This window comes from Pocillopora damicornis, chromosome 3, assembly GCF_964200805.1.
Source record: "Pocillopora damicornis chromosome 3, jaPocDami1.2, whole genome shotgun sequence".
Taxonomy (NCBI): domain Eukaryota; kingdom Metazoa; phylum Cnidaria; class Anthozoa; order Scleractinia; family Pocilloporidae; genus Pocillopora; species Pocillopora damicornis.
In genome coordinates this window covers 12,168,344-12,190,738 of record NC_142672.1, presented here as the reverse complement: position 1 = coordinate 12,190,738, position 22,395 = coordinate 12,168,344, and the positions used below count along the sequence as shown (strand labels likewise).

The following is a 22,395-nucleotide window of genomic DNA, read 5'->3' as shown; positions in this document are numbered from 1 at the left end:
AAATTTACGTTTGACGACTAGCAATCATTATTTTGAAGCATAAGTCTGTAAAAGGCCATACTGTGCAGCGCGCTCGGGTTTTAATTGTATGTCAAAATATCGATTTGCAACGTAATGAAATTGGCTTGTGATGTATGTATGAAGCCACCAGTCAGACATCGCACGTTATCGTTATCGCTATCTGCCCAAAGGAGACACCTTTATGTATCTGTTTCAGAATCTGCAACGAAACCAAATAAGTGACTCTCGTATCAGTCTTGGAGTACATCAGGGCGGTAGAAGACATGGAGCATTTACTTACCAATATATTTTAATCACGTGGTTGTAGGGACCGAACAACCTTATTTATTCAGGGGAGGGTGTTAATATATCTTCTTAATGTTTTTTTAAAATCACATTTCTTGGCATATGCTACATCTGTTTCGACGAACGAGCTAAGTCATTGAACTGAGCAAACTGTACCTTAAGTAAGTATGGCAGAAAATGTTCTCAGATCCTGTTTAAAATGCTTTCCAAAATGTATGAATTTTTCAACAAAACTTGCTTTCAACTTTTTGAAATATAGGCGCAATCAGATCTAAACTTGCAGGAGATTCCGCTTATTATATGGCGCTTTTCGTTTGTGCACTACTGCCGCAGAATTGAACAGCGTCTACGAAGGTGGGTTATGAAATGACTTTCATATACACATCTTTGGAGAAAAAATTTCTCTAATGGAGTCTGCGGTTAACAATACAGAAAATTTAGATATCTTCTCTCCTAGAGGTAAATTTTAAAAGACATGTATAATGTATTACGTAATATGTAAGAATTCTTTTCGTTATGTATCGCGGAGCCTGAAAGGGAAATATTTTTCCACAAAGAAACGGTAAAGATACTTTTTGTCGCAAAATCTTCACTCACTAAGCTGACTTAAAAGGGAATCTATCCTCAAAGCTTTCCATTGTCGAAAAGAAAAAGGAATATGAAATAACTGTCATGTTTGTTTATCACGAAACAATTTTGTTTCAAAGAAAATTAAATTACGACTTTTTCGGTTTTCAATAGTTTGGTAAAGATCCCGCTTAGTATGGATACCAAAATTTGAAAAATGAGGCCTGTAAATACGCTAAAAAGGTTGGGGTTTATACCTATCATTGAGACAACATCTTCATGTCACATAATCTTAATTGTTTCAGAAGTTTCCTATAATTTTAAAGCTGGGCGCATAAGGACTTCACCTTTCGATGCATGTTTTGCTTCCTCTTTTTTAGTTAACTGAGCTGCGAATATGAAAAAGAGAACGTAAAATTGTTTATATACTCGGGGCTCACCAGGAATCAAATTGATCAGTTCCCATGTTTGACTATGTCATAATATTTTTGGCCTTAGGCAAATTCACTTCCTTCTAAGAAAACAATAATGTATTGGTTATTGCGACCAGTTTCCAGGAGCAACTGCCCTGTTTTAAGCGCTTCCCACGTCGCTCTGAGGTCAATAAAGGAAATGTTTCATTCGAAAATATTCAAAATCTTTCTGGTGCGGTGAAAGTCGTTTTTGGCCAAAACGAACGCTTTAAATAACCACTTCAGGTGAGTGCGTTTTCTTGAAGCTCAAGAAATCTGATAGGCCAGCGGAATAGGTTGTGAATAGTTGAGATTCTTAAAAACCTTTAAACTCTTGTGATATAATGAAATGCTAATCATAGGTAAATGCACTCAAAAAGTGAATTTCTACGCGATACCATGGGTAGAAAGAAGGTTAAGAAAGAATTTGTAGAGATCGGCTGAAGATTTTCGTGTTCCTGTTTCATTGTTTGCGGATGGGATATGGAAGTTGATACTTAACGAAATTAGAAATTCCTCTTGATGTTGTCAAGTAGGTCAAATTTCATATTGACACCATCGCGCACGTAAGGTTTCAGCGCCGTTAATTTGCCAAATTTCCTGACTTAAAATTACCCTTAACTCTTCGGTTTTAATTCGAACTTAACTTATGACGAAACGTGCCAAATTGAGACAAGCAAATCACCTTAAACCCTTCGTTAAGTATTTTAATTCTTTTTTTTTTTAATGAACTTTCGTCCCATCGAAAGCCATCGAAATGAGAAAAAATTTAACGAGAAAAATTTAGATCTATTTGAGCAGAAGCCAGTAAGTAATTTGCACTGTTTGTTTTCTGTTCAATTATGTATGATACAGAGAGCATCTTCCGTTTCAATCTTTTGCGCAATTGGAAATATTCCGGGTTGGTCAGATTATGACAATATAGGCGCACGAAGGAGCGCACTGACTGTACGGTGTAGGATTTCCTGCCTTGAAAAACTATGAAGAAAAAAAATAATATACATGAATTACTACCATAACTATTCTGCCTTCTGGGGCATTATTCACCTCTATTCCGTTATCCACAGAAACGCAATTTTCTGCAACATGTCGAGGCAACATGTTTCATTTGTGGACAAAATTTTGCCCTGAATTTAAACAGTCGGCGATCCACCCTTATCATGCCTATGCGTGATTTTAAACACTATATAACATAAGGTCCAAGACAATTTTAACTTGCAAGGAATATATGATATCTAACTATGATAAATGAATCGCTCACAAAGAAACATAATTTGAAAAACATGCATAGTTAAACACAACCATTTCTGCTAATCGTAGCAAGTTTGCACTTCTCATAATAATATAAAGTTTTTAAAATGTATTCTAAAAAGTTTTAAACTCGCAAAAAGTTTTCGATGTAAGTCCCGATCAAATTCGACAGACTTACGTTTACACCGTGTTTTTTCACTAATGCGTGACGCTGATTTGCGCCTTCCCTAATTTTTCAGTGAGATGAGGATTACTTATAGATGGCGTATTCAGCTCGACAGAATACTAATACAAAACAAGTTTACTACTCGTAAAGAAAAAATTCTGCTCGAATTCCGCTCTGAACAGCTTAACAGCGAAACTGGACATGGCAAATCTCCATTCATAATTATTCATGCGATCAATTATAACATATTTTCTTATTGAGACAATTAAAGGTGGTTTCGTTGAGATAGGGCTTGCTAGCGCTTTTGTTGAGGGTAAGAACTGTATGCTCTGTTTCTGTTTCTTTCAAAGTCGTAAGTGTGGTGTGCGGAACTTGGGAATGATGTTTTTTTTCTTCAAATAATTTTAACCAAACAATTAATCTTAATTTGATCGGTGTTATGCGCGGCAATTTTTGTGGCGCACCCTTCTCTAATTGTTTCCTTCTTGGCTGGTTAAGCATATCAGCAGAAAAGACAAACCATTCAGTGGACTCAGAGACAATAAACGCGAACGATTTTAGTCAGAAATTGTGCTCTTTCGTTGATTAAAAACTTCTAACATAAAGGAATTAACCACAGATCCCCTACTAAAGTAAATTTTGAGCAGGACTTTTGGCTAAGAGAAACGTAATCAAGTGCAACTGAATTCTGTAAGTTGTGTAGCGGTCGCCCAAATCCATTTACGCTACTTGAAGCACTCATAATATTCATAGTGGTAAAGTTTGGATCATTTCAAACTGAAAAAACGCAGCTTTTAGTGACGCCGACAACTTAAATGAATTCACTCTGAAACAATTCGTGAATTCATTTTGATGAGTTTTGTCACTTCACTAACGACTGCCAGTATTATTTCATGAACAATTCGATAAAGATATCCCTGCTGGTAACGAAACCAGCGAAATCAGTGGAAATTGTAATATTTATTTTTTTTCCATAAAGGCATGTTCAATTGAGCGAAGGCTCGTTAAACTGGAGGCTCAAGAACAGAATCTATTGATTTCACAAATTGACAAAAGAAACGTTTAAGCGGGACAAAGCACGATACGATCAATTATGAGTTTGGCCTGGGGGAGATTCTAACCTCGTCGACCATTCTGGTTCGTATGGTTTTCGGGATAACATAGCTACTTTACAGACAAAAGGAGAAACTACGCTTGTTACATGAAATTACATCATACTTCCAAATTTGAAAATTTGCCTAAACTGTTCAGCTGTTCCTGCCTTGATTCGGTGCTGAAGCTTGTCTGTGAGCCATAAATCAATTGTTGAGCCTAGTGTAAGTATTTAGATACAAGAGTTGTGTAAATGGTAGATTTGTTAAGATAAATTGAAACTAGTACAAGAGCCCAACAACAGTACTAGTTTTCAAGCGCCTGCTTCATAGACAATCACAGTATCTTGACCTACTAAAACATTGTAGAGGCAAATTCAGCAGAAGTAGTTGATTAGGAATCTCGAAAGGTATCTTTATGATATCTTTTAGCACTCAAGTTATTTTGAACTGACTTACCATTACAACTTGTCAATGATTTATTCATTCATAATGTGTGAACACAAATACGAAAGATTGCACTTCAAAAAAAATCGCCAGAAGTTTAAAAACATTTTAGTAATACATGTTTAATTTTCTGCCATGACGTTGTGATATTTTTTTCCTTTTTAAAATCCAGACTAGAAGAAAGGGCAATGGTCTTTGAATAGGCTATTGCTATTTGGTTAAATTTTACTGGTGGTTTGAGTGATTCTTTTTCACAAACATTGCGATGAGTTGGGGTCAGTTCAGTTACCCAAAAGTGAAACGTAAGACAATAAGAAAATTTACATACCTTGCAAGTTTCTTTGCTTATTTAACCCGTCAATTAGAATTTCTCTCTTTCGCAGCCACCTGCATCGAGCTATTATAATCACAAAAGAAAGCCATTACAGAATGCAGTTTAATTATCGGGCCTCGAAAATACAAATTATTTCCTCACTTCCACGCTGAATTGAATTTGGCTGCGTTAGGGTGGTGCCATACAAGTGTCTTTACAATTTAAAAATTTTCCAATACTCTATTTTTGCCTCAGGTTATGCTGGAAGAAATTAAAAACGTCTGAATTTTAAAGTCTTCGCTGCAAAATGAGGATCGCAAGAAGCTTGATTGTAAGAGTATGCGTTTGTCTATTGGTAAGTTAACATTTTTGTTCTTTTCACTAAGGTAAAGTTAAGAGTGAGGGATACCTGTCATTTAACAGCCTTACAAAATGTATTTAAGGCACGACATTCACAAAATAAAACGATACTCTCGGCTCCTACAAAAAACACTTCCAGTCATGATTTCACTATACAAAACGCAACAAAATTTATGCCAAACGTCTACATCGCAGTGTTTGAAATTGTTCGACATTTTTCCTGGAAATACTTAGTTTATCTACAGATTTCTTTCAGTCCTAATTTACCTATAGATGTTTTGATAAATAACTGGAAATTTCAATATAACAGAACGTTCAAATAACGTTAGTTTCATTATTACGAAAATCATTGTTTGACTGCATGGATATGGAAGAAATTAATCAGTTGTGAAAAGTGTTTAAAATCATTCAGAAGCCAAAGAGTTTTCATCCAATGCGCTGAACTTTTTTATATCGTTTCTCAAAACGATTTTGAGTCCGCGTCTTCCATTACCTTAATCAGTCTTTGAAAGCTTCATGCATCATTTAATACATCCAGTTTTAAGTAAAAAGTTAACTAACTCTTGTGGCTGCCAAACCTCAACTATCAAGCCACAGAGTAAAATTATTGAGACAGAGCCTTGTCATTTACACGTCCTGTTTATTTTGTGCAGTTTTTCGTAATCTGTAATTTTGGAAACCGACCTTAAAAGATACATTAAAAATAATTTCCTTCGCAATAAATGCGAAGTTTAGGAAGCTTTTCGTTTCATTTTCTCTTGATAAAAATTGCATAACAAAGCAGCAGGCAAAAAATTCTACAGACAATGACGGATCATCGCAGCAAATTGATGTGGGTTTTGTGATGGGAATCTAAAAACTTGCATCGTAAATAGCCACAATTTCAAGCTTCATGTTTTACTTAATCCAAACGGTTCTGGGAATTTAAAAAACTCCTATTGCTCCTTTTCATCTACAATTCGCTTCATACAAACTTACGTAACAGAATTGCAGCTGCTGTTTTATTTACTGATGACAGAAGTTTCATTTTCTTTTGACTATTCATCAAGAGATATTTGTGGTTACAAACTATAGTTCATGTAAAATATTCTAATGTTTTCATCATATCTTCACGGGATAGTAATTTCTTCCATCTTATTCTGTCTCCATTTCATTTTATTTGTTTTTTTTCACAGACAATGCAGTGGACAACGACCATTGAAGGTAAAACTTAATTGTTGGGCGATAAAAACTGCTTTTCGATCCAGTGATAAATAGATGGAATATGCAGGCGTAGTTAACTGTGACCAATATTGTAACTCTAATTTGGACGGTCTAAAGACTCTATAATGAAGAAAAGCAAATACTTATTCATGATAAAAAGCGCAGAAGAAAATAGGAAAAAAAATTTATAGAGCGCAAAATCAAGACTAAAAACGATGAATATACAATTCATTAATATAATCTTATAAAATTGTTTCCTCTCAGAATCGATATAACATTGATACAGAACTTAAACTTTTATTTATTACTACTTATACTATCAGAGTCTCGTTTCTCATGGCTCTATTAAGCCTTTTAAATAGGAAATATTTACACCTTCAATTGAAAAGACAATAAGAGAACTGGCTCCAAATTTTTCGAATTAAAAATTGAAGAGTCTATTGATTATAGAAGAAAATAAAGAATCTTAAGCGACTTGAAAATAATAATAATGTGCAAGTCATCCCTCCATAAATAATGAATTACAAACAGGCTGGTTTTTGAATTGTTCTAAGAAGAGCGAATAAATATCCTCAAGGAGACGTAATTTGTAAATAAGCCGCGTGAATAGTTTGCGCGCTCACGTTTTAATTTGACTTCTTCGTCAAGCACTTCAAAACGAGTTCGCAAGAACACCCAAGGAAAGCGCAGGGATGGAAACTTCGATGTAACGAATGAAAGTTTTTCTTAATGAGCGCTATTCATGTTGAAATTTGGCTTCATTTACCACTTTTCCGTTTGAAAATACCTGATAACTTTAACCCTGAGATTAGGACATTGTCTGTAGGTCGCTTTATTTCTGAGTAATGTTTCTTCATGAAAGAGAAGTCGTTATTCAAACAGCTGGGTAAAAAGAGCGACTGCAAACACCGTAATGGTCTTTTCTTTCTAGGCTTTTGGTGATAAATGCCTCAACTGTCTGGTCTTGTTAAATGTTCCGTAAAGGGTCTAACCGTTATTTCAGAGTAATATAAAGAGATTCGGTAAAGAGCCGGGTAATGCAGTGTTGAAGTTTCGTTTTCCCTTTAATCGTGCAAGCAATGGAGCTTTGTGCAGCGTTACAGTAAAGAGAGTTTTTAAGAGTGCATCATGATGGCAAAGTTTACTAAATAGAAATTAAATGCCACACAGCGCCTATTCTTTTTTGAACATATTGTTGTGAGGTGACCACTCTCATAAGTGAGGTGGCCTCTCTCATAAGTGACGTGACCTCTCTCATAAGTGAGGTGGTCTCTCTCATAAGTGACGTGACCTCTCTCATAAGTGAGGTGGCCTCTCTCATAAGTGAGGTGGCCTCTTCCATAAGTGAGATGACTTCTCCCATACGTTAGGTGGCCTCTCCCATAAGTGAGGTGACCTCTCACATAAGCGAGATGGCTTCTTCCATAAGCCCGGTGGCTTTCTAGGTCTTCTCGCCTTCTATAACTTATAATTCTGCAGATAGATTATTTTTGTATCGTTAAAAAGGTAAATAAAATGATCGTGATAGAGGAAATTTCATAAGAGTCGTGAAGTGAAGTGAGGTGTCATGGTGTCCAGAAGAGGTGTGTAGATCGGCTGAAGGTCTCAATGTTTTGCTACATTACTGCCATAAAATCGCCTATTGCTGCACATGGTAACTTTAGCTATTTCCATTTTCTAGCTTCCTTTAACATAACATCAGACATCCTCAGAACAGGTCAGACTCTAAATGTAACCGTATGGGATTCTTGTAATGGTGATTACGAAATTTCATTTGGAGATGGCGCAAAAACAAATGTGTCCAGTCCCCAAAAGATTGCATCGTACCAATATGCCAGCGCTGGAATCTATACCATCCAAGTAACAGGGACTAGCCATCAGTCAGCACCGTGCCAGTCATCTACAAAGTCTGTGACCGTCAGGGATCCAATAAAAAACATGGTACGAAATTCATTCTTCAGTGTTAAAAGGACATGTATATTACGGCGCTGATCATGAGGGAATGATACTGTGCACCCTGAAAACTTGAAGCTTTATAAGAATTACATTTCGGTCAGAGGGCGGGGGGGGGGGGGGGAATAAGTCTATAGTGCGGCGCCAAGATGTGTACTCGGCCGGAACCTTTTCCGCGCGATCACATTAACCTGTTCGTGATGGCATCTACTTATGGAAGCGTCGATTGTATATTTTTTGTTTACCCTTTAGACTGCAAAAGTCAGCAGTACCCTCTGCAAAATTGGACAAAAGCTGAATATCAGCGTAGAAGTCATCCCAGACACCCCGGTCACTGTTTACTGGCGCTGGAACAAAACCGAAAACTGGACATCGGGGCCCTTAGAGTGTAAAGAACTGGGATGGCATGATATGCATGTGATGGTCGAAAATGTTGTCAGTGTAGTATCCAGCGAGTGTTACAACGAGATATTAGGTAAAATCAAAATATTATTAATACCTACTTTCTATTTCATACTGGTCGTGAAAGAATTGGAATTTTGCGTACCTCAGCTTACTTTGCGCTGTGCAGAATTCATTAGAAGAAAATGGAATATGATGACATATACTGATGTCATCAGTATAATTGTCTTCTTAACCCAGTATCATATCGTGGTATCATGTAAGCATTGAGAGAGATTTCAATGATTTTATTCTTGTTATGGATTGCGGCTATCAAGAGATTATAGATTTAATCTTCTCTTGTAGCTATCACTGACGGATTGGTAAGGTATTGGCATGAAGTTGTATAGTATGATCTTGCTTTCAGACGCATGGGTTTATATTGTTTGTTTGTTTGTCTGTTTGTTTACTTACATTTTTCCATTTTCATTACTTTTCAGTTGTTGATTTTAATTTTACCTTCAATCCTGAGATTGGGGCTCTGAATAGTACCGTGGAGATCACGAGATCGGATGTGACAAAGATTTCGGATGAAACAAACTACACGTAAGCCGCTATTAAAAATCTTTTACCATCATTCACGCTTGAACCTACTCCCACAATAAATTGACTTTATTAGTCTAGTTTACTCAAAACATGGGATGAGATATGCTACCTACAGACTTCTCTTAATTTCAAGATTTCTACAGTCTTTGATTTCATTTTAGTTGTATCTGTTGATGAGTTATTAGGTTTAAGAACGAACAGAACAGACTCTTCCTCAGTAACAAATGAATAGTGTTTGTGCTCTATTTTAGCCAGAAATGAGAAACTATTTAATTCTCTTTTTTGGTACTTTATGATCTTAAACACCCATCGATTTGAGGGCCTTTTCACTGAAATCCTAAATGCTATAAAGGTTGCTGAAACCAATATTCCTAAACCCGTTAGACTTGAAAGTTTCATCAAACTTGAAATTAGAAGAATCTTCACGTTTCCTTCAATATAAACCTATCTCCCAGATCCCACTCTAAGGAGAAAGGCTCAGGGTAGATCAACAGCATTCTAACTTTTTAGGTTCATCGTGGAATTTGAGGACGAATCCATTCGATGCCCCAACAAAACAATTTCGAAGATCTTCACAACAGCAAACCCAGATCCAGGTCATCTTGTCACACTGTGGATTTACAACCAGGAGGGTCATGCAGCGTACCTACAGAAGTACATCAAAGTGTATGAACCGGTTGAGCCTCCCATCAAAGTATCGTACAAAAATATCAGCGGAAAAAACGAACCGATCGAGTTTGTAATAGAACCTCACAAAGGGCATGGTGTCGTGTAAGTATACGCTCAATCTGTTCGTTCCCTTGTTCAGTACCAGTAGTCTGATTAGTCTAACCCTTGCCCTGTCCGCATAAAGCGACAACTCGAGGTAGAAGGAGATTTTGACGAGATACGACGTGTAGAATTTTAGGTTCGCTTTCTTAGATTCTTTAGAATGACCGTAAAAAACATAACATTCAGTAAACTAGGCTCCTCTTGGAATAAAGAGCATCAATAGTTCTACGCCGGTGGACTTTTTCATGCTGTCTTTTAAGCACTTAAAGCAGTATTGTAAATTCTTCTTCAAGTCATATTTTCAAGTTCTAAACAGACCTACCTACTTTTCCTTCTCCCCTGCGCGTTTTGCTTATAATCCTCCTCAAGAGGCGAGTTTCCTTCCGACCCTAAGAAGCATCAAGGTGCCAAAAAAATCAATACTTGCCGAATTTATGTTTTCTCCCATTCACTTTCTGCTCTACAGATACAGATGGAATTTCGGTGACAATTCCACCATCCAAAACAGCACCAACCGAACAATAACTCACACGTTTTCTTCCACTGGCGATTACTGCGTCCTCTTGTCAGCGACAAACTTCTTCTCTGAGGCCCTAATCAGTTTGAAAATGATGGTTGTAACAGCTATAGATGGCTTTGGGTTTGTTAAAAATATTACTACAGTGCAAACAGGATATCCTACAAATATTGGCATCGAAGTAAGAAATGGAAGTAGTGTAAACGTTTCCATTAACTATGGTGACGGTTCTGAACCCATGTGGATAGTAAATATTGACGACGTACTAGATATCTTTGTTATCTCCCTGTGGCATAATTACAGTGTAGCCGGTCTTTACAATGTCAGTATCAAAGCATGGAATGTACTGAACACCGTCACAGCCAATAGCATAGCTGAGGTACAAGATCCTGTACGGAATCTTACCATCGAGGTAAATATATGTATGAGTAATAATGAAAGTAAAATGAAGCTTACAGAATTAATGAAAAGTAATTAAATAATTCGAAAAATGCATTGATTAGGAAAATTTTCTCTGTCGAAGCGCGAATGCAAAAAGAAGCTTGACAAAATTAAGTTGAAGTTGAAGTAAAAAGTAAACTTTTATTACTATTACTATTTTCTTACAGCCAAAGTACGATACCCCATGTCTTGAAGTAAATGGGACACTTAGGGTCCATCTGACCGTAAACGGGTCCAAACCTCGATTCATCTACGATTTTGGCGACAAAAAGAACGTGACCTCGGGTGAACTTATTGGAAATCACTCGTACATCACTCACGGGAACTATAAACTCAATATCACAGCTTTTAATGGCATCAGTAGTGTAGTCAAGATTAGCACAGTAACAGTGTGCAAACCGGTAGTTCTCCTCTTCAACCTCAGTGTTACAAGCCCGCCAACAAATCGTACCGATGACGTGGAGTTCACGCTTAATCTAGGAGAAGGTTCCGACTTCGAGTGCGTCTATAATTATGGAGACGGCAGTTTTGACTATTTCGGGAAGAACTGCTATAATAAAACATACTTTGCAGACGGTGTAACCACCGATAAAACGCCTTTTATAAATCTTGAGTTCAAGTCTAAACACAATTACTCTGATGTGGGATTCTACACAGTTTATGTTAACTGTTCAAACAGATTGAGTAAGATCAACTTCACTTCTTTTGCGGTTGTTCAAAAGCCAATAGAGGAACTAGTGCTACCAGAGATTTCTCCTAAGATCCTTGGACGTTATAATCCTATCCATTGGACAATGGCAAACGGTACCAATGTTACCTTCGTCTTAGAGGCGGAAGGAGCAAACATTAGTTATACCTCGTTCAAAACGGATACCGGAGACTTTTTGAACACAAGCACGTCTCACATAGGCACAGCGGGTGTTTATCTCGTCAAGCTTCGAGCCAAGAATAAAGTTTCCAAGGCAAGTCGCTCGATAACCCTCATAATTCAAGTTGACGTAACAGAAGTGGAGTTCAAAACTTGGACAACCACCAGCGACTATGGGTCAAACATTCCGGGATTTGGAAGCGATAACAACATATTTCCCTGTGAGTACCCCGTAAATTTTACCGCTGCGCCAAATAGAGGAACAAATCTCACCTACTGGTGGAGGTTCGATGATAACAACGAGCAAAACACTAGTGAAGCTTTTATTACCCACAAGTTCGCTGAGGGTGTGAGCAAGTATTGGACAAACGTAACCGTGTTCAATCTTGTCAGCAGCGTGACAAGGATGTTTTTACTCAAAACCGAGAAGAGTATTATGGGCCTCACTATTGATGATAACAGTCCCGTAAAGATCAACCAAACAACTAGCTTCCAACTTGGTTTTTCCAAATTCGGAACCAAAACGTGTATCCGTATGGACATGGGTGATAACAAAGGTTTATTCATGTTGGGTTACTGTCAGCCTAATGCAAATGTCATAGATGAAAACTCCAATAGCTATGTTCAAAGCTACATTTATTCCTCTATTGATGAATTCTGGGTGAAAATCAACGCCACCAACACTGTATCACGCCAAACGCTAGAGTACAAATCGGTCATAGTGGCACTTTCATGCTTCTATCCTAACGCCTCAATGTTGGGTGAGTCGATTTGCTGTTTTTACTGTCACTGTTTCAGTTAATCTGGTCATTGCTTTCCTTTTTGCTGTTCTTGACGCTCACGTGGCGTGTAAGAGATTCCGACGACATGCGTTGGTTTAGTCTCGTTTGCATTCTGATATGTTGTGACGCAAACAATCCTAATGAACACAAAATGGCCAAAAATTCTAACTGATGGGCGGTAGAATGTCTACCATGTCACAAAGAGAGGCCAGGAGAGTGAGGATACCTAGAAAAGATTCGTTGAGCATTCGGAAGAAGGTTTGGACACGGGACAATTATATTTTGCTTAATTTCAAATTCCCCCAATGAAGATCAAAATTATCTTTGAGGATTTATACTACATTTACGAATAGAAGTGGAACCTTGTTTTTGGTGACACCCACGGAACTAGAGAAATTAGCTCTTGATTGGAGGATTCCCCTTCACTTTAGATAAGAAGTGCAGCTAGAGCGCAATTTTTCCAGCCGGCACAAAAATCTGTGCCCTTTTGATGGAAATGTCACCCGGATGAGCAAAAGGGAGGGATCTAAATAGCGTAAAATGTTTTGTTATTGTTATTTTTAACCAGATGTGAGTGCAAACGTGAGCCTGTTTACGGAGAAGAAACGTTCAGAACCCATCCAAATAAGGACCAAGTCAGAGGTTGATTGTGAAGCTTCAAAAACTACTCTTTTTAAGTGGAAATGTTTCCAGATATCATCGGATCCAAAAGTTTACACGCCACTTGCCGAGGGTATTCCGATACCTTTAACAGTGGATGATCAGGCTGAATTAAACATACCTGAAACTGGCCTTGACTTCGGCTTCTACAAACTTGAGTTCACCATTTCCATGGGAGGTATTGAAGGCGTCTCTGGGTCAGCGGAAGGGTATATCCAAGTGGTACCAACCAACAATTCTTTGACGGCTTTCATCGATGGAGGACCATACAAACGGTACAAGTTTGGGAAAAATGTAAGTTTATTCAAACCCAAAGATGGAGGATAAAAAATATTCCGAAAGGGGAGGATGATGTCAATGAAGGAACAACAAAATCATCATCTTTCACAGGCACAACACATCAGTTTCAAAAACCCTAGAATAAGTAGTTTCTCGGCCCACCTATCAACCTCGGCCCCATTAATTTAGGTAATATAGTTGGGTGACACGATGTTTAAATCGTTATATTTTGAATGAAATCCTCATCAATATCAGTTACTATCGAAGTCCAAATTGAAGACGATCAAAGACGTCTTCAAGTGACTTGATGTGAAAAACACTGTGTTGATAATTACTAGTTAAATCAGCTTTTCACACTTTTAAAAAAAATCCAAAAACTTACCCAGAGCTTCTCTTAAGTTTATTTGTGTATTTATCTTGCTTTTCTTTCTAGATTACTGTGAGCGCCGAGTCTTCAAAGGATATAGATTTTCCGCGGTTATCTGATGCTTCACCGAAATATTATTGGCTTTGTCGAAACTCTTCGGAGTCTGAATTTATTACAAGTGGAGATTTAACCCAAATTCAAGTTGTTGAGGTGCCAGAACTTGATGGCAGCGGCAGCCAAAACAAAACTGAGGTAACCAATAATTTACTTTTTTGATGTTGAGAAGATTCATGCTCTTATGAAGCTGCCCATACCATTCCTGACAGACAAGCCACGGCTATCAAATCATCTTTTCCTCAAGTCGCTGGTATTCTCAAGAGCACCCTTATTCCAAAAAAAAAAATTCTTGTCTTAATGCAGACCTTAAAAAGATGATCACCGAGGCTTGTTAATTTGTAATAATCATCTTCTATGTCGATTTCTTTCAGAACCGTGGAGGCTGCTTTAAAACTGGAAAAGGTCGCCTCAATATCGTGGGTCCTGTCGGGTACATTGACTCCAGACGGGGAATGTCAGAAAATTCTACGTAAGTATGATGGAATTAAATAAACCGCGCATAACAAAACAGGCATGAGGTGATTATGAAATATATGTGCGGTTGAGGGGACGACGACCTCACTCTTCACATTTCAGTTACTTCTGAAAATAACGCTTTCAGTCACAACTCTCAAATAAAAAGCCCCAATATAGGGGATGATCAAGACAAAAAGAGGCATTCTTCTGTCGCGAATTTTTCGTAAGGGACAATCTTTCTTAAGTTATTTATAGAAATTTTTTTTTGGAGATTCCAGGACTATCAAATAAGGTGTCGTTTCTTTGGCCACAGCGGTTACTTGAAGCATGGAGACTTTTTCTGCAGGATACTGTTATATGCTAGAAAACGCTAGTACCAGACTAACAATGCAGCCGAGGCCTAGGTACGAGTTACTAAGTCAACGACTTTTAGAGCTCTGATGCATAGAGACGTAAAACTAGCTATTGTGTTGCTAGGTACTTCATCACACTTGTCGTCATCGACGAAAACCCCTTTTGGAGTAACAGAGCTGTCTTCAATCATAAGATGGAAATTGTCTTTGGCGACCCACCAGAAGTGGAAGTGCAGTAAGTATTTGTCATTTACTAGTGACGATCAGATATTCTTGTTGAAAAAATTAAGAACCTTCAAAGCTTTATCTAATCATTTATATATCTACTTGAATACCTTCCTCTTGAGGAAGCGCCTTAAATCTCCTTCACCCCTTTCTTTCCCACAAGTAAAGGCCCTCAAGGAAAATCCGCAACTATTATCAGTACACTTAGAGTCTTTCAATCTCCAAGTACATAGGCTTCAGTAAAGGTAACGCAGAACCGGTTTTTTCCATTCATCCACCTCTAGTTATCTATATAGATTTCTCCACGGTTTTATATGAATAATGGTGAAGATTGTTCGTCATATCAGTACTTAACTAAAATAGACACCATTTTTATGGAAAATTCACCTCCTTTCTTCAGCTAGTGATACGTACAACGCTTTCCCTGTCACGAGGGAAGATCATTTACTGTTGAAGGTACTGGGCTCCAACTGGCAGACGGCTAATCAATCCTCTATTAAATTTTAATGCACGTGATTTGGTCAAAATTTGCACCGTTAACCATTATTAGGAAGCAGGATCTAAGAAAATTAGGTCCGTTGTCTATGTGGATGTTTTCAACGGAGTTTGGAAACCTCCTGCTTTAGCCAGTTAACTTCTAATGAGTCTCTTTTGTTACTCAATCAATTAGATGCAGTCCTGTCTGTCCGCCGAAAGTAAACATCGACCAAAAACTTCCCCTGAAGGGTACTTGTAAAGATTGCTATGGGGAACTGAATTTTGAATGGAAACTGTTTAGACATTTGAAGCCAAATACAGATCCTACAAAGACTGAAGAGATGGAGCTGGTGGAGAACCTCAAAGAAAAGTCATCAACGGGTGATACGTCACTCAATCTTGCACTAAATAAAGACATACTACCGAAAGATCAAGAATTTACAGCTGTATTCAGAGCTTACCGGCTTAGCGGGCAATACGGGGAGTACATCCATACTTTTGTAACGAATTCTCCACCAGAAAATGGTAAGTAAATCAATTCTAACGTTGTTGAAACTTCCTTACGATGGAACAATTAGATGTACCGCAGAAAAGTCTAAGCTATAGTATCTAATCACTTAAATGCACAATTTTTATTTTATTTTATAACGTGGACCGCTCCTTTGGACAAAGCTTAGCCGAAGCGGAAGTGACTCGCCCAACTGAAATATTTTCAATCGAGAGACAATCAGGAAACTGGATTTATCTTTCTTTCTTACTAATAACAGCAATTCCTGTGTGCTTTGCAACGAATATCTATTATATTTGAAATATACAGTCCACAGTCATGGGCAACTTCAAAGCTACGGGGATCGAATGTTTGTGAGAGGGATTTTGAGTTTTAGACTTTCCGAATGCTAAACAAGGAGACATCTTTGCCTCGCCGTATTGATGATATGTTTACCTTGATAATGATTACTGGCTTATTTTTTTTCCAAGGAACCTGTGAAATATACCCCAAGATAGGATATGCTCTGAACACGTCCTTTAGGATAAACTGCTCCGATTGGATGGATCCTGATCAACCGCTGACCTACGAGTTTGCTTACGTCAACTACTACCAGGACAACGTGTTTTTCATGTCGCATGAACCCACTTCGTCGTCAGTACTTCTTCCCATGGGACACGAATCTAATAATTTCACCCTGGAAATGAGGCTTAAGATAATTGACAGATTGGGTGCTGCCACCGTTAGGCCAATTACAATTCAGGTAGGATGCCGCATCAACAACAGATTGAAATAAGATTACACGGAATGCTTCGAAGCAGCCATAACGTAATTCATCATAATGAAGACATTCATTTTAGTTCTATTTTACCTTGCAAAAACGTTAATGGGGGGTGGGGTTTAGTTCTCCACCTTGTTAACTAAAAAGTAATAATTTGTAATCATAATAATTTGCGATGCTTTCAGATTCCAATGTCACGTTGTTCTAATACCCTCTCTTTACATTTCATAGCGAAAAAAAAATCGGTGTTAGTCATCTAAGTTAAAGGAACGGTCTCCGTGAAGTTAACTCAAGGGAATTAATAGTTTCAATAGTTTTAATATGTTAAAATTATTTATGCTACGCTTTAGGGTACTGCAGGGCCTGTCTCTCTACCGGCGTGAAATTTTTTATTTCCCTTAAAACCTTGCACAACTGGTCATCGCATATGTTAGCACTCCCAAGTGCGCATCATGAACCTATTCTATTATCATTAGCAATATCACTATTTCATTATCATTATCTTCATCGTTGTCATTATCAGTATCTTTATTATTATTTCTACCCATCTTGGTATTATTATTATCATTATTATTGCTATTGTTGTTTTTATTATTATTACTGTTATCAACTGTACCTTCCCTACTCCTAATAAATCAGCTTACCAAGAGTCTTCAATTATAACGTACACCTAATCTAAAAGACTTATTTTTTCTTTTAAGGTAAAACCTACGGACCTGAGCAGTGACAGACTTGGTGAGCTGATTGGTGGCAAGGATGGTTTGTTGAAAGAAGCCAAGAAAAGAGGGAACTTGCAGGAAATGGTAGAAATTGTTAACGCTGTTGGCTCGATTTTGAACTACCAAGGAAGGAAAGCCGACGACGGGGCAAACATGACTTCAGAAGATCAGAAAGGCGTTGATGCTCGAAAAGAAGTAAGACTGATTCAACAATTCTTCCGTTCATACTAAAGTATCAATCGCACATGTCACTTTCTTTATGTATCATCCTCGCCTCTGACATTTTTCTGCCGTGCCAAAGACCATTTTAAGGTCGCTCTTTTTTCAAACAATATATTTGACGCTGATCATTGATTTTCCTTCCGCTGGTTTGCTTTAAGACCAATCGGAAAACTCAGACTTTCTATTTTCCTTTCTTTCTTCCCTTTATGGTCAAACACAAACATCTTTTTAAAAAAGTTAACAGACGCTCAGATAAATTTCACTCTAAGATCCTTGATTGTTTAAGTTACACGTTTTAAGTTACATGAAGCTTTTAAACACGAGTTTTTTTTTCCAATTTATAACACATGCCATCTACAGTTCTATAACCACTTACACTACCAGTAAATAAAAACAAAGCCGGTCTGAACGGCTATGAGCGAAGTGATAATTTATTTTTCATTGTCGCTCCAGGGAACTTGATTTCTTTTTTCTTTGTTTTTTAGCTTCGACGTGAAATTTTGAAAGATTTGTCCGAGTTTAAAATGTCTACAGTGGGTCACGTCAAACTGTTGGCATCAGCCATTGATGTGTCGACTGAGGTTAAAGACGAAGTGGATACAAAATCTCAGGTGCGATTGATAATTACAACTAAAAGACTCTTGTAAACTAGACGATTCTCTTTGATTTTCTTGGCTTGTTCAGACAGTACATAACACCTTCTCCCTTTCTTTAATTTCCCTCCACAAATTTTTCTCGACCTTTTCTTTGTTCTTCTAAAAAGCATTTCCTACCCTACCTTAATCAGAATTGCTGAGGGTTTATTGAGACAAACTAGCATCATGTCCCATCCAGGGTGAAGTAACCATTATCCTGGTCGTTAGTTGCTAGGAAAACTTAGGTGCTATCAGGCTCATAAGACCAAATCTTTTAATCGTGTAACCATTTCATCACAAAGATCTAAGCATCAATTCTCCATAATGATTGCAATGCATATCTTGTAACTTTAGATATAAATATTTGGTGTTAAATCAGACTCTGTCCCCAGCTGGTTGAAATTCTTCTTCCTTCTTATTGTGTTATAGTCTTGATTTTGTACGGGCCGGGGAAGCGAATGTTTTGGTCACTCTTTGGAGTGAGATAGTTAACCCTTTCATTCCCAAGATCTCATGAGTAATTCTCCTTACTGTCGGCCATACGCTTCTTATGATGTTAGTTCTGGGAATTTGGTATTGATTGAATCAGTTATTAATCCCCTAACTAATATTTTTCTTTATTCTCGTCACTTATCTGTTTGATATTATATTTATTTAGTAAAGAGAAATTTTGCCTTGGTCGCTTATGTGAGTTAAAGGGTTAAAGGCGCTGGGTCTCAAAAGTTTTCTATCCTTCTTTCTTTAGGAGTTGGCTTTGGTCACATTTCGGATAATGGCCTTAGTATTAACTAAAGAATCGCAAAATAACGCGGGATTCAAGGCTGTTAAGGAAACCGTTACTTCATTTCTAGGCGGACTAGCAAACGTACTTGTTTCTTCGGCCTCTTTGGCGAAGGTTGAAAACGCGGACTCAAAGGATAACATAACAGGTTTTACTGGTAAAAATTCAACTGGAGGAACAGTTTCCGTCAAGAAACAGGTAAGCGATGAAAGTGTGCTGAAAATTATGTCTGACAAGGACTACTAGCTTAATGAAAAAAAAATCTAGTGGACTGATTCTGAGTGATTGGGAGACGCGGTTACCCAGTACTCATCGGGATGGTCTGAATCCAATCCCTACCGGAAGTATCGTGATTAGCATGATACTTTACTTCTTCAGTACGAATGAGTCAAGGGCCTAGCTAGGGGGGATCAAGGGGTGCCCGTGACCCCCACCCTCCTTTGAAAGCCTTTCTTTAAACAAACAACCTACAATATTCAGGTGGCGAAAACTGGTGAGTACCTTCTATTTGACACAGTGTAATCCCCCATTTGAAAAATCAACGACTACGCCCCTGTGGGTACCGGCAAACTGTCAGTAAAATGAGACTAAAAATTTAACAATTGTTCCATGAGTGTGTGTTCGATATGAGATGGCCAAGACCAGTATAAATATATAAATAAATATATACCAGTCTCGTATCCAGCTAACGCGAATGAAAATATATTTTTTAATGAAATGCCCCTAAATCCTGAACGTGAACCAATCAGAACTTTACGAAAGCAATATCTGGAGTTGAAAATTTAATAAAAAAAGCTTATGGTTTGGCATTCCAACCAGAACTGAGTAGCACTACACCTTGCAACAAAAACCGTGCAGGGATATATGTGAAAGCACAGATAATTATGAGCAACTTGGCTTCTCCTTTGAAGACGAACACTTTTAAGGCTTGCGCATGTCCCGATCGTGGGGAGTTGTTCTACCAAACTGATATTTCATACATATTTTCCTTCACGCGGAGGAAAATTGTAGAAGTCTCTCGGTTGTTGAAAAAAGAAAGCATGAACTGACTCCGCTCTGCTCTTAACCTCCGCTTTTTCCCCTCACTTAAGGCACGAAAACGAACGTCAAAACTCTATTCGTTAGTTGACGACTTGGGACATACTGTTATGGAAAACATGGTGGCTGGAGAGCCTTCCTTGGTGATGAAAACCCGCAACTTCAACCTGACTGTAAAGAAAGACTTGTTTCAAGACTTGGGTAACACCAGTGTCACAGACAAATACGCTAAATTCAACTTGCCATCTCTGGAGGACATGGGGCTAGGTCTTGATAAGAATGGATCACGGCAGTACACATCTGTGGAATTACAGGTAGGCCATGGTCGTTGGAGAAACAGAGGAAACACCCGATACTCCTTAAAACATTCAATTCTGAGATAAGATTACTCTAGAATTCCTTGAAATCATAGTTGAAGTAATTGGAATTATATTTAAATGTTTTATAAGTCTAACCTTATCAGCGGTTTGATAACGGAAGGACTACGTACTGCATGATATTTCAAGAAAGCCTCATATCTCTCGAAAGTTATGGAAACACCCGAATGCGTCTGTGGCTTGCATCAATCTCCTAAAACTCTCCCAAACCATCACGTGTTCAAATGAGGTTATGTAAACGCGGGAAAAAGCTTTACAAACATGACCATCCCTGAGACTCCAATTTTATTCACTCACGTGAAGCTCTCAACATATATTGCTAATCCCGGCAAGATGCGGTTCACGTGTCACTTATACCATTAAAAATATCCCTTCTCTTATTCCATCGGTTATTGAAATAAAAAAAAAAAACGACGCATTCATCTCGTCACTGCAATTTTTATCTGTATACCTTTCCTTTACTCGAGTTTTTTTCTTCGTGTACCGATTGATCGCGAACACTCTTATGTTATTTTTTCAGATGACCTCCATCCCAGACAACTTATACACTTGGTCGAACACCAGCAAACAAGTCAATTCCTATCAGGTCAGCCTCAACATTAAGGATGAAAGTCGGAAGCCTCTCGACACCTCTAACTTCTCTAGAGACGCTGAACTTTTCATACCTCGCAACGCAAGCAACCTCGCTAAATATGAAGATTTCTATGTGAAACCATTTGGAGACAGAAAATTCATTCAGTATCATCAAGTTGACGTTAATTCTGTAAACTACTCTGTTCACATCCAACTGAGGCCCGTAAACGAGTCTCTTGAAAAACTTACAGTTCTTTTACGGTATAACGAAAGACCAACCCTGGAAAACTTTGAATACAACTGGACAATACCGGATCTCAGCAGTTGTTCCTATCAAAATGTCTCCAGGCTTATCAATTCGTCGTTACCAGGTTCCGCAAGCAACATCACGAACTCGTCCGGGCGCAATTCATCTGGCATTGAACAGATCACTGTAATTGACGTAGAAAGAGATTGCAAAAGAGATCCGTATACTGTCTCTATCAGCAATGAAGTGGTGACTAAAAGTGGCAAGTATTACCTTGGTAAGTGTACGTTTAAAAAAACTATCTATTCAGGGTCTGAGTGTGGGGGAAATTGCACGCTGTGAAGGTGCACTATACCTTACAATGGAACGAACTTACTACGGAATCGTACTTCCTTTTTTCCAGCCATAGTTTACGAGGAACCTGAGCCAGAGGCAGAGAAAGCAACAAGCTCTCCAAATGTTGAGCGCAGACGAAGAGATATCGATGTTGAACATATTCCAATCGCCTGCAGGGGATCTCATGGGAGAACGAAGAGGTCATGTGTTATTATACCACCACCCCCACCAAAACCAACCACTCCTTCCACACAGCTGTCCGGAACCAGACCTGCAAATGTCGACTACCAAGGGAACCTCTTTAACCCCAATGACACAGAGCATTACTTGATGAGAGTATTTTCATCCAATTGTTTATTCTGGGATGAAAAAAGTGAAAACTGGATTAACAAGGGATGCAAGGTACATGATTACAGGCTGCTAAGGGATCGTCTCGAAGGGGGGGGGCTCGTGATCTTATCCCCCTTATTGGCTGTCAGTTTTCTATAGTACCCTTTATACTCTGTTAGCGACGACTGATCCCCCTTCCGTTCCCCTCTGAAAACCTTGTGATGGCCCATAAATTTCTCCGACCCCTTTACCCACCCCACCACCTTACCACCCCCCTCACCCCCACCTCCCCAACATTAGCAATAGATAGTGACTGGTCCTTCAAACGCCAGTTGGAGTTTTTGCTTTCGTTTACTTGTTTCTGTTGTCGTTTTTATTTGTTTCTTTTGAGTTTGATGTCCCTTTTTTTGGACAGGTTAACCGTTTTTCTTTGTTTGCTTTGTGTCCATTTTTAAGACAG

The 22,395-nt window shown here is 38.2% G+C and overlaps 1 protein-coding gene across 4 annotated transcripts in view; it reads left to right on the top strand.

Moving 5' to 3' along the window:
* Window positions 1–22,395, top strand: part of LOC113668876 (polycystin family receptor for egg jelly) — a 32,642-nt gene that overhangs the window by 3,008 nt on the left and 7,239 nt on the right. Inside the window, exons 1-21 of one of the 4 annotated variants that reach the window (XM_089199039.1) lie at window positions 450–467; window positions 4,849–4,948; window positions 6,129–6,156; window positions 7,838–8,097; window positions 8,362–8,584; window positions 8,991–9,096; window positions 9,607–9,867; window positions 10,334–10,796; window positions 10,993–12,454; window positions 13,044–13,429; window positions 13,848–14,033; window positions 14,270–14,367; window positions 14,832–14,942; window positions 15,603–15,934; window positions 16,388–16,659; window positions 17,379–17,591; window positions 18,104–18,229; window positions 18,999–19,232; window positions 20,126–20,386; window positions 20,970–21,546; window positions 21,673–22,007. In XM_089199039.1, the coding sequence (XP_089055165.1) occupies window positions 4,901–4,948; window positions 6,129–6,156; window positions 7,838–8,097; window positions 8,362–8,584; window positions 8,991–9,096; window positions 9,607–9,867; window positions 10,334–10,796; window positions 10,993–12,454; window positions 13,044–13,429; window positions 13,848–14,033; window positions 14,270–14,367; window positions 14,832–14,942; window positions 15,603–15,934; window positions 16,388–16,659; window positions 17,379–17,591; window positions 18,104–18,229; window positions 18,999–19,232; window positions 20,126–20,386; window positions 20,970–21,546; window positions 21,673–22,007 (5,982 nt within the window). In that variant the 5' untranslated portion in view covers window positions 450–467; window positions 4,849–4,900. Of the gene's footprint in view, window positions 1–449; window positions 468–4,018; window positions 4,059–4,776; window positions 4,949–6,128; window positions 6,157–7,837; window positions 8,098–8,361; window positions 8,585–8,990; window positions 9,097–9,606; window positions 9,868–10,333; window positions 10,797–10,992; window positions 12,455–13,043; window positions 13,430–13,847; window positions 14,034–14,269; window positions 14,368–14,831; window positions 14,943–15,602; window positions 15,935–16,387; window positions 16,660–17,378; window positions 17,592–18,103; window positions 18,230–18,998; window positions 19,233–20,125; window positions 20,387–20,969; window positions 21,547–21,672; window positions 22,008–22,395 lie in introns of those variants that run through there. The other 3 variants (XM_027184832.2, XM_089199037.1, XM_089199038.1) reach the window with 3 other exon arrangements.